Genomic DNA, 12,982 nt, shown 5'->3' on the forward strand with positions numbered 1-12,982 from the left:
TTTTAATTCATGAACTTAATTAAGATTTTAAGCCAGGTATATTTTGTGCTGAACTTTGCATGAATGCATTCTTAAATATTTTTTGAATATTAAATACAAATTTTTGGAAAAGACACATGGGTAGTGATTCGGTTTTTGTTGGTGAGATTTCCTGTTTACAATTTTTATAGGATAATATGTTTTAACATAGTATGTAAAATTGAACTGCAGGAAGAACTTGATGTGTTAGGCAGCATCTGTAGTGAGACCTGAACAATTATCTGTCTATTTCCCTCTGCTGAAGTAGCTTCATCCACTGAGTTCCTCCAACAGCTCACTCTTTTGCTCCAGATTCTAGCATCTGCAGTCTCTTGTGTTTCCATGTTTAATCTTCTCTGATTTTTCATGATTCCACTGTATATTTAAAACTAAAATTTCAACTTGAGTGCAGTTAGTGCATTGCTCAGTGTTTTCTGTTAAGTGAGTATTGCTACCTGATGTGCTTCAAATGTTACTAGCCAAGTATGGAGAGAGAGGAAACTACATTACATATATTAATTAGGCCATTTCTTTCGTCAGCAATCTGGATTGTGATCTTCCTTAGATTCTAAGATCTCTGCTATTAGATGTTGGACTACGTAAGCCAAAAAGGGTCTTTTCATGTTATGTATGCCTTTATAACTACAGATCTTCCCTGACTGATTTGCATATCCAAGCTATTAATTTATTCCTCAATTACCTTACTAAACTAAGAATGTTCTGCACCAACTTAAAAACCCTTTCCCAAAAGAGGCATGATAACCTGTATGTAGATGCCCTGTATCGACTACAGCTTGGCATTCAATACCACCATTCCCTCAAAACTAATCAATAAGCTTTAAGACCTTGGCCTCATTACCTCCGTTGTGCAGCTGCATCCAGGATTTCCTCACTTGCAGACCCCAGTCAGTTCAGATTGGCAACAACATCTCCTCCATAATCTCCTCAGCACAGGTGCACCAAAAAGCTGTGTGCTTAGCCCCCTGCTCTACTTGCTTTATGACTGATCACCACTCCAGTGCCATACTTAAGTTTGTTGATAACGCCATTGTTATAGCTCAGCACTTAATACCATCATTCCCACAATCCTAATTGAGAAGTTGCAGAACCTGGGCCTTTGTACTTCCCTTTGCAATTGGATCCTTGATTTCCTAACTGGAAGACTGTGCGGATTGGTGATAACATCTCCTCCTCACTGACGATCAACACTGGTGCACTTCAGGGGTGTGTGCTTAGCCCACTGCCCTACTCTCTATATGCACATGACTACATGGCTAGGGATAGCTCAATTGCCATCTATAAATTTGCTGATGATAAAACCATTGTTTGTATAAACTCAGGTGGTGACAAGAGGGTGTCCAGAGTAAGATGTGCCAACTCGTGGAATGGTGCTGCAGCAACAAACTGGCACTCAACGTCAGTAAAACTAAAGAGCTGATTGTGGACTTCAGGAAGGTTAAGATGAAGGAACACATACCAATGCTCCATAGAGGGATTAGAAGTGGAGGGATTGAGCAGTTAGTTCCTGGGTGTCAAGATCTCTGAGGATCTAACTTGGTCCCAACATATTAATGTAGTTATAAAGAAGACAAAGTGGCTATACTTCATTAGGAGTTTGAAGCGATTTGGCATGTCAACAAATACACTCAAAAACTTGTATAGTTGTACCGTGGAGAGCATTCTGACAAGCTGCATCACTGTCTGATAGGGAGGGGCTATTGTACAGGACTGAAAGAAGCTGCAGGGGTTGTAAATCTAGTCAACTCCATCTTGGGTACTAGCCTACAAATTACCCAGGACATCTTCAAGGAATGGTGTCTCAGAAAGGCAGCGTCCATTATTAAGGATCTCCAGCGCCCAGGGCATACCCTTTTCTCACTGTTACCATCAAGTAGGAGGTACAGAAGCTTGAAGGCACACACTCAGCGATTCAGGAATAGCTTCTTCCCCTCTGTCATCAGATTCCTAAATGGACATTGAACCCTTGGACGTGAGCTCACTTTTTAAAAAATAATGCACTATTTCTGTTTTTTGCATATTTTTTAATCTATTCAATATACATTTACTGTAATTGATTTTCTTTTCTATATTATGTATTACATTGAACTGCTGCTGCTAAGTTTACAAATTTCACATCACATGCCATTGATAATAAACCTGATTCTGGTCAAAAGTGTTGACAAATCAGTATAAAGAGGGAGTTTGAAAATTTGGCTGACTGGTGCCACAGCAACAACCTGTCACTCAATGTCAGCGTGAACAAGGAGCTGATTATTGACGTCAGGAGGAAGAAACCAAAGGTCTATGAGTCATTCCTCATTGGAAATCCAAAGATGGAAAGGGGCAGCAACTTTAAATTCCTTGGTGTTATCATTGTCCTGGGCCCAGCACATAAGTGTAATTATTCACAATTCAAAGTAAAATTTATTATTAGAGTACACACGTCACCTCATACAACCCTGAGATTCTTTTTCTGTGGAAGTATTTAACCAATCTGTAGAACAGTAACTAAACATCAGGAATTGTAAGTACATTGCGCAAATGCAGATAATAAATAAATGGCAATAAATAAAAAGCATGAAACAACAAGATAAAAGAGTCCTTAAATGAGTGTAGCTATCCCCTTTTGTTCAAGAGCCTGATAATTGAGGGGTAGTAACTGTTCTTGAACCTGTTGGTGTGAGTCGTGAGGCACTTGTGGCTTCTGCCTGATGGCAGCAGTCAGAAAAGACCATGGCCTGTGTGGCGAGGATCTTTGACGCTGCTTTTCTATGGCAGCATTTCATGTAGATGGGCTCAATGGTTGGGAGGGTTTTGCCTGTGATGTACCAGGCCGAATTCAGCACCTTTTGTAGGATTTTCTACTCGGAAGGCATTGGTGTTCCCATACCAGGCCGTAATGCAGCCAGTCAGCATGCTTTCCAACACACATCTACAGAAGTTTGCCAAGGTTTTTGATGAAATGCTGAATCACTGCAGACTCCTGCGGAAGTTGAGGTGCTGTTATGCTTTCTTCGCAATTTTGAGATAGTGACACCCAGGAATTTAAAGTTACTAACCCTCTCCACCTCTGATCCTCTGATGATTACTGGCTCATGGACCTCTGGTTTCCCTCTCCTGAAGTCTATTATCAGTTCCTTGGTCTTACTGATATCGAGTTGAAAGGTTGTTGTTATTACACCACTCAGCCAAATTTTCAATCTTCCTCCTGTATGCTGATTCATGGTCACCTTTCGTAGAGCCCCTAACAGTGGTGTCATCAGCAAACTTGAATATGGTGTTGGAGCTGTACTTGGCCAAATAGTCATAGGTGTAGAGCAGTTGGGAGTACACATCGCTGTGGTGCTCCTGTGCTGATGGAGATTGTGGAGTTGTTTTTGTCTAATCAAACTGACTGACGTCTACAAGTGAGAAAATCCAGGATCTAATTGCACAAGGGGGTATTGTGTCCCTGGTCTTGGAGTTAACTGATTAGTTTTGAGGGGATGATGGTTTTAATGTCAAGTTATAATCTATAAAGAACATCCTGATGTATGCATCTTTGCATACTTAATTATTGAAGAAAGCACAACAGTGCCTCTACTTCCTTTGTAATTTGCGAAGGTTTGGCATGACATCAAAAACTTTGACAAACTTCTATTGATGCATTGTGGAGAGTATATTGACAGGCTGCATCCCAGCCTGTTATGGAAACACCAATGCCCTTTTTTATATAAAAAAAAGTCAACCCCCTACCAACTACCAAAGAAAAAAGCTGATGGATGATAATGGATAATTAGGAAAAAAACATATTCACTTAAGAAGAGAAGATAAAAATATACATAAAAGTCTGTGCACTGTTAAACTTTATAAATTGGAAAAGTAATTTAGGAAAGGTCCCCAGATACCATAAAAAGATTGTTTCGAATTTAAGACTGAGCAGCGGATCTTTTCTAAATTTAAATAAGACATAATATCACGTAGCCATTGAAGATGTGTAGGAGGGGTAGACTCCTTCCATTTAAGCAAGATTGCTCTTCTTGCTAAAAGAGAGGTAAAAACTAAACCTGTAGGTTAGGAGTATTTAAAGTTATATCTTCATTTGCAATAATACCAAACAAGGCAGTAAGGGGATTTAGGTCAAATTGGACCCTAAAAAGTTGTGAGAAGGTATGAAATACTTCCCGCCAAAACTTTTCAATTTTAGGGCAAAACCAAAACATATGAATTAAAGAGGCATCAGCAGAGTTGCATTTATTACAAAGTGGAGAAACATTCGGGTAAGAACTGGACAGCTTCTGTTTAGAAATGTAAGCTCTATCAACCACTTTAAATTGTAGAAGAGAATGACGAGCACAGAAAGATGAATTATTAACCCGTTTAAGAATTTTATTCCATCTATCATCAGAAATCTGACAATTTAGGTCATCCTCCCAGGCTTTTTTTATTTTATCTAAGAAGTCTTGTCTAGAATCAATCAACAAGTTAAAGATACCAGTAATAGAACCATTAACAAAAGGTTTTAAATTTAAAAGATTGTCCACGAGATTTTTATCAGGACCTATAGGAAAAGTAGTTACCGTAAATTCCGGACTACAGAGCGCACCTGATTGAAAGCCGCAGGCTCTAATTTTAGAAAGAAAATCAATTTTGTACTTGTACAAGCCGCACCGGATTTTAAACCGCAGGTGTCCCACGTTGTAATATGAGATATTTACACAGAAAGATATTACACGTGAGGATTTTTTAACTTTTAATTAAATCCGTATGGTAACATAAACAAATACATATTGCAAATGCTTTTTTTCGAACCGTGCCTGTAACACGGCTACTTTTAAATATACATACGTATCGGTAACACACAAATTACGTTGCGTATACTTTTTTACTGAACAGTGCACGAACAACATTCCAATATCTCCTAACGACTGGTAAAAAAATATATATACTGCAGCCTACCAGGAAAAGTTATTGATCGCCTTTAACTTAAAAGCTGCATCATATGTTTGCAGCGTTCTTGCTCGGGTGTAATGCGCTCACCCCCTCCTTTCCGTTTATCCCAAACCGGTATTTTCCCACAAGACGCGGCGAAACCGGATGTGACGTCATAGCATTCCGGGATGTAGTACAGAAAACAAATATACTTAAAACACTTCTAACTTTAACTAGAAAATACTAACAAATGAATTACTAAGTGAAAATATTATAAACTAAATAACTGCCATAAAGGCAGCACAATGCTTTTCTTCGAGTGTTTTCCATGTTGATGAGGGTGAGTACAAATGACTGATTTACAATAATTTAATTGTGAAAGTGCGCTTGATTTATCGTACAATTTCATTGGACCTCTGTGAACTACTCATCAATTTTATTGGTCTACTGTTACGAGGCAAAATGTTTTTGGCGGCATGAAAAAAAACCATGCATTAGCCGCACCGTCGTAAAGGCCGCAGTGTTCAAAGCGTGGGAAAAAAAGTAGCGGCTTATAATCCGGAATTTACGGTAATTGGAAACGTAGGAAATCTCTAATTTGAAGGTATTTGTAAAAATGTGTTTTTGGGAGTGCAAATTTATTTGACAATTGGTCAAATGAAGCAAGAGATCCTAAGATAAACAGGTCCCAAAAACACTTAATAGCTAGTTCATCCTAATCCTTAAAGATTTTGTCTGTCATGGAAGGGATTAAAAAAAAATTGAGGAGAATGGGAGATGATAATGAAAAATTTGCTAAACCAAAAAATTTCCTAAATTGAGCCCAAATCCTTAAAGTTTGCTTAACAATTATGTTATCTGTTATTTTATTTGCTGAAAAAGAAGAGTATGATCCAAGAAGAGAGACAATAGAGGAATTTTTTACAGAATTAACTTCCAAGGAGACCCATGATGGGCAATCTTTACGATAAATATAATAGGACCAGAAAGTAATATTCCTTGTATTGGCAGCCCAGTAGTAAAACCTAAAATTGAGTAGGGCTAATCCACCCATCTCTTTATTTCTTTGTAGGTAAACTTTACTTAAACGAGCTTGTTTATTATTCCAAATATAAGATGTTAAAATTGAATCTAAAGAATCAAAGTAGGTCTTAGGAATAAAATTAGGTAAATCCTGAAAAAGATATAAAAATTTAGGAAGAATCTTCATTTTAATCAAATTAATTCGGCCAATTAGGGATAAAGAAAGAGGGGACCATTTAGAAAGCGTCTTTTTCACATAATTCAATAAGGGGTTTAAGTTTTCTTTAAATAAATTCTTGAAGTTTTTAGTAATTGTTACACCTAGATATGTAAATTGACTTGTAACAACTTCGAACGGAAATTTGGCATTTGATGACATTAGGTCATTTAAAGGAAATAGCTCACTTTTATGTAGGTTCAGCTTGTATCCTGAGAAAGAACTAAACTGGGAAATTAAAGAAAGAACCGTAGGTAAAGAAGTTTCAGTGTTAGAGATAAAAAATAAAATATCATCAACATATAATGAAATGTTATGTCATACCTTCCCTTAGTATACCAGAAATGTCCTTGGATTCTCAAAATGCTATTAACCATATAACAATCACAGCACGGAAACAGGCCATTCCGGCCCTCCTAGTCCGTGCCGAACTCTTAATCTCACTTAGTCCCACCTACCCGCACTCAGCCCATAACCCTCCACTCCTTTCCTGTCCATATATCTATCCAATTTTACCTTAAATGACACAAGTGAACTGGCCACTACTACTTCTACAGGAAGCTCATTCCACACAGCTATCACTCTCTGAGTAAAGAAATACCCCCTCGTGTTTCCCTTAAACTTTTGCCCCCTAACTCTCAAATCATGTCCTCTCGTTTGAATCTCCCCTACTTTCAATGGAAACAGCCTATTCACGTCAACTCTATCTATCCCTTTCAAAATTTTAAATACCTCGATCAAATCCCCCCTCAACCTTCTACGCTCCAATGAATAGAGACCTAACTTGTTCAACCTTTCTCTGTAACTTAAGTGCTGAAACCCAGGTAACATCCTAGTAAATCGTCTCTGCACTCTCTCTAATTTATTGATATCTTTCCTATAATTCGGTGACCAGAACTGTACACAATATTCCAAATTTGGCCTTACCAATGCCTTGTACAATTTTAACATTACATCCCAACTTCTGTACTCAATGCTCTGATTTATAAAGGCCAGCATTCCAAAAGCCTTCTTCACCACCCTATCTACATGAGACTCCACCTTCAGGGAACTATGCACTGTTATTCCTAGATCTCTCTGTTCCACTGCATTCCTGGGATCCTTGCCGTGATGAAGGGTCTCGGTCTGACAGCCTCGGCCTGAATCGTCAGCTGGTTTCTCGTTTCCATAGGTGCTGCCTGCCCTGCTGATTTCCTCCAGCGTTTTATGTAGCACTTTTACCAGAAGGCTTTTCATATGGATCAAAGGTTTATACTGGATATATGCTTGAGTGTCTCTGTTCCTGCATCACTTTTTAAATTTTTTTCTTCCAAGTTGTACCTCTTCCAGTTTTGCCTGTTACAATGCTTTTCATCCTCAGTTGATAACAATGATCAGTCTCATTGTTAGCCAATAGTACAATTCTAATATCCAAACTTTGAAGTTTTACAATAGGTAGTCATCACCGTTTTGTATCCAGCAGTCATGCCGAGTACATCCCAGAGTGCAGAAATCACCGTTTGTCACCATTCTGCTTCCTCTCCTGTAGTTGTACAAATCAGCCTATTATATGATCTTTTTTCCCCCAAGTGCTTTTTTTTTACAAGTCCATCTATAGAACAACTCTCAGACCTCCGTTGATACCCTTGCCCCCCACCTTACCCCATCCCTATTTATAATTTTAGTTTGGTTCTCTTTCTCTCTCTTTCCTCCCCCCCCCCCCCCCATAATCTCCCCCCAGCCCTACCTTTCTTTCTCTTTTATTTCCCATAATTCTCCATCTTCCCCCAGCCCATTTCCCTCCAGCCTATCACTTCCCAGCTCTCTACTTCATCCCTCCCCCCACTTCTTATCCCCCCTCGACCATCTCATGTTACTTCACTCCTGATGAAGGGTTTCGGCCCGAAACGTCATCACTCCCTCCTCCCAAAGATGCTGTCTGGCCTGCTGAGTTCTGCCAGCATTTTGTGTTTTTATTTCCATCTATAGAACAATTGTGTTGGTCCAATAGCCATCTGTGTTATTTTATTAAACATCAAACACACATTGTCTCTGCATCATGACTCAGAAGTTGAAATGGTCATTTTGATGCACCTGGTCTCTTTGCCAGAAAGAAAAGGACTGATGAAAAGGTATAAAAAGTCTAGGTTGTTGAGGGTAGATTGTGGTCGGTAGTCAGTTTTTTGGAGATTATTTGATATTTGCTTTCATTTGAGGCACTAAAAGCTCAGCTTTGATTGTAGTTTTGAAATATTGCACCTGTCGTCATTTTGGGATATCCCAAAGAGCTTTGCAGGCAGTACATTACTTTTGAGATATTTGCATTGTGCTGCAGGAATTATGAAGGAAAATACTGATATAGAATTCTCTGTAATATAAACAGGATTGTAGAAAAGCCATATTAGGCAGCTTTTGTGACAAGGCAATATGATTGCTGTTGCTCATCTTTTATTAGAACTGGAGGATATTAGTTTTATAAGATTTTATTCTCGGTGCTTTTTCCTTACTGTTTTGAGCTATACATACAATTGATATGTTTATTTTGCACTGTATTAATCTTCATTTTGCTGTTGGGTTTTTGCTTGTACTGGTTGTAGAAATGCATAAAAAATCAATTAAAAAGAACTGGAAAGTTTTTAAAGTTTTTATGGCTTGGAAAGTGAGGAAACAAAAGGGTTGGTTTTAGATGGGGTTAAAGATGATGATCAAGTTTCACAAGTAAAGAAACAAAAAATTTGTTTGGAAGAGCTGTATAACTATCAGATTGTGCTGTTGGCTCCTTGTGCTTGTGATCTGTGTTCCATCTCATCCTCCAGTGCTGGTTTTATTGAGTTTTCACCTTCTTTCCGTGGCTTCTTGAATTTTACCCTGAATGCTCCAAATTTTCTTCCAGTTTCCTAAGATGCACTGGTTTGGAGACTTAATTGGCTTCTGTGAACTAAGTGTGGTATGGGTGGGTGTTAGGGAAACCAGAGGGGAGTTCAATATTGTAGGATTACAGAGAGATGAATGGTAAAATTAGGGTGATAGTATTAACTTGATGGGCCAAGTGGGCTTGTTCTAATTTATAAAAGTAAGAAATTAACAGCAGTCTTTTGGGGAAATATTGTAAAGTGTTGTAAAGATGAAGATTTATATTTTTCAAGTGTACTGAGTTTCATAGAAAAGCTTTAGTGGGCTTGGCAGAGATTGTGAGGTCAGAGTCCTGTGTTATTATTGTGTAGCAATTGTTGTGTATTTGCTCCTACTGTGGAAAAACCACATATTAAGCAATTTAAACAGAACACTATTAAATAAATATGATTATAAAGGGGGGTTTCTTCTTTTTCTTTGTTACTGTGTATTGTAACCCCCTGGATCGCCTCAGGCTCGCTCAGCTCGTTCTCGTCTAGGGGGAGCAGCCTTTGGCCCCGCCAAACTGGGTAATCAGCTTGTGTGGGTGCTGTGTGATGTCCCCGCCTCGCCAAAAAACAGACAGCACACCATATGCGATTAAATGAGTACAATTTATAAAGATTACTATAACTAAGTGATTAATAACGATACAGTATATATGAAGGAAAAGAAAATAAAGAAAAGGCGCCAACTTATCAAAGTCCAAACCACTTCGTGCACAACCGTTGGAGCTCAATTACTGAAGTCTTCTGGCCACCATTCGATCCCCTCCGAACTCCTCGACTCGCAGCTTAGGACCATCCGAAGTGGTCAACCAAGCACATCTAGCTTCATCTCCTCTCCTCGGGGTACCTCCTGGCCTTGGACCCCTGCTTGGGGTCTGTTCCTCGCCCAGTTTACAGCATCGTGTCCTCTCTCACCCCCTCGCGCCGATCTCCCCAAAAGCCCGCCAACAATAGTTTACAGACTCAGAAGAAAGAACAACATTAATCCCAATTTGTTTACAAAGGAATACAATTCTCGTTATCAGTAAATTTTAACCCAAACAAGCTTCCAGCACTCTCTCACAACAAAGAAACATTCCTACTTTTAACAAAACAAAGAAGCCATTTTGACTAACATATGCAGTAACAAAGAAAAAGAAGAAACCCCCCCTTTACATGATTGTCACATTTTAACCTGGTAGAGTGTTTGATGCTCTAGTGAGCGATAGGAGGGGGAAAATGTTTATTTTTTTAAAAATGCACACACACAAAAATGTTGCTTGGAGGCTCAAGAGACTGCAGATGCTGGAATCTAGAATTCCATGGACTCATCTCAGGGTGCTGGAGGAACTAGAATGAAGTGTCCACACCCAATGCATTGTCTATTTACTTTCATAGATGCTCCTGACCCACTGAGTTCTACCAGTATCTTGTGTTTAGCACAATGTGTTATATCTCCATTCCCGAAAAATTCAGGTTGGAAGATGGGAAAATCTTGTAAATAGCAGTTCTTTTCACTATGCAATTAGAGGGAGATGGCTATTCTGGTATGATGGCAATTTAAACTGTTAAGTGTGGGGATTTAAGTACTGGTGTGGATTTTCTTGATTTCTCCAACTTCTGGTACTTTTACTCCTACCCAGGCCTCTTTTTCAATTCCCCACTCCTGTGCCCTCCTCCCCCCCCCCCCCTTACCTGCCTATCAGCTCCCTCGAGTGCCTCTCCTTGGTCCCCTAGCTTTCCAGTCCTAAAGAAAGGTCTCAACTTGAAATGTCTGTTTATTCATTTACATAGATGCTGCCTGACCTGTTGAGTTCTTTGAGCATTTTATGCGTGTTGCTCAGGGTTTCTAGCATCTGCAGAATCTTTGTTTAAAATTGTTCAGCCACTTGTTTTTGTTCATGATCTCTTGTGATCGAATAGCTTTTGAATGATTTATTAAGACATACTGGGAAATATAATGGCACATTTTATTCTTTTGTTCTCTGAGCAGTACCTGTCATTGGACAGTGGGTGAATATTAGTGATGACTTTTGCTTGGATAACTTGGACAAGTTTGATGCCAAATAGTTGTCATTCAATGAGAAGTATTTCCATATGAGTGCTTGAAACTGGTTGACTCATGGAGAAAACAAACCTAAAAATACTCTGCTGGCAGATTCTGCCGGCTGGTCTCATATCGGGTTATAGCTGAGTTAGCTCTGGCTTTCTGCTCTGTGGCTGGAGTCTCCGTTCCAGAGTTGTGCTTTTCTTCATGATTACATTTAATAATGTGTTGCCTGCTACTTTATGGAAAATAGATGACTGATACCATGGCAGATGTTTCAGGTAACATTTTAAATTTTGTGTGCAAGTACACTGGATATTTTGTGGCCTTGATCCTTGTGTGCAATGATTATGTTTTAGAACACAAGAATATTAGACTTGTACTCTGGTATTACAGTGTGTGGTTGAGAATGTAATACATTTCAATGCTGCTTTTTGCTTAATGGTAGTAGGCCCATTTTGTATTAAGTTGTGACTAGCTGGTAATCATCTGAAAATTAGGCTTGAGTTTTTAGACGTGTTAAATTAAAGCTCATGGCTTAAAAAGAGCCAAATTTGATTATTTAATGTTGTCTTTCAGATGACTTGCTCAATTGCAGCATTTGCTTTATCACCACAGATAACAATGCTGTAGAGTATTGTACTTGAAGTCTTGTGTAAATCTGTATTCAAAATAATTTTCACCTTTTTAATTTTTTTTGTCAAAACATTCTATTTATCATTTCAGTATTACTTAGGAAGCAGATTGGTCTATCTAAGGAGTACTACAGGTGTACTCCTGAACTATTTCTAATGAAGAGCTTAGAGCTAATCTGGTGGCATTTTCTTGTCACAAAGTGTTTCAAGGAAATTGTGCCCCTATATGGTCTGGCTTACTTGGAAATATTTTAATTTGCATTGCATAGTTTAGTTTTGTTTTTGCAAGTGACACCCAGTCTAATAAATACTGAGTTAACTTCTCGTGATAATCTTGCAATGATCTGTGTCGCAGTATAACCTCCTTGTTTCTGATTTGTCCAATGCGGTTTAGTGAATTTGTTTTCAGTGGATCAAGTCAGTTACTGATATTTATCTGAAAACTCCCTTTCATACTGATCAAGAATGTGTCTGGATCAGCAAAAGGACACAATTAGATAATTATCCCCAGCTCAACAAATTACATAGAGCTTTCCAATCATCAGTTTGCTATCTAAATTAAGCTGTCATTTTAGAAAGTAATGAATTTGGAAAGAAAGCTCCATGCAGTGAAATGAAGCTAAATAATGCTGTCATATAATGTTGGAGAAATTAGCTATCTTTGATCCCTGAACTGTAATTAAGGGGATGTATTAATTTCATCTTGGTTCAGATAACAAATTGTCCAGTCGATGATCTCAAAGATGGTAAGGGATATTTTTCAAGTGAGAGAGGGTGTCGGAATAGTTTGAGCACTGTTTTGAGGTGAGAGAATTTAAATATTTTGCAGTTATAAATGACAATGAAAAGTTAAAAGGTATGTAATATTGGTAAAGTGGTTTTTATATTAGGACCTCAAAACATCCAAAAGTACTATAATGTAGGAAACTATGATGCCATTTGGTAAGTAGCAAACTCTTGTAGAGTGATGAGAAAATGGCCATTTAATCGGTTTTAGAATTGTTTGGTGAACAGTTAAATGTTAATCAGTTTGTTTTCAGAATTCTGTCTTCTGAGTTGTTCTGTGAAACCTTTGTGTTCACTTAGAAGGACAAGTGCGGTCCTGGGTTAATTTCTCATGTGGACATACTGCACCGGTGATAGTGCAATACTCTTTCATTAGAGCAGAATTTGGATTACGTGTTCAAGTCTCTAAAATGGGTCTCGAACCTACAATGTTTTAACTTGGAGGGAAAAAGAGTTGTTTGCCCGTCTGAAGCAGTCATAGTTTTCT

The 12,982-nt window shown here is 38.4% G+C and overlaps 1 protein-coding gene across 15 annotated transcripts in view; it reads left to right on the forward strand.

Moving 5' to 3' along the window:
• Nucleotides 1-12,982, forward strand: part of unm_hu7910 (un-named hu7910) — a 210,608-nt gene that overhangs the window by 22,359 nt on the left and 175,267 nt on the right. The window contains exon 1 of one of the 15 annotated variants that reach the window (XM_073041743.1): nucleotides 11,179-11,355. The exons of the other annotated variants lie outside the window; for them this stretch is intronic. Within the exon in view, the coding sequence (XP_072897844.1) occupies nucleotides 11,328-11,355 (28 nt within the window). The 5' untranslated portion in view covers nucleotides 11,179-11,327. Of the gene's footprint in view, nucleotides 1-11,178; nucleotides 11,356-12,982 lie in introns of those variants that run through there. 15 annotated transcript variants of the gene reach the window in all.

This window comes from Hemitrygon akajei, chromosome 1 (genome assembly GCF_048418815.1).
Source record: "Hemitrygon akajei chromosome 1, sHemAka1.3, whole genome shotgun sequence".
NCBI lineage: Eukaryota > Metazoa > Chordata > Chondrichthyes > Myliobatiformes > Dasyatidae > Hemitrygon > Hemitrygon akajei.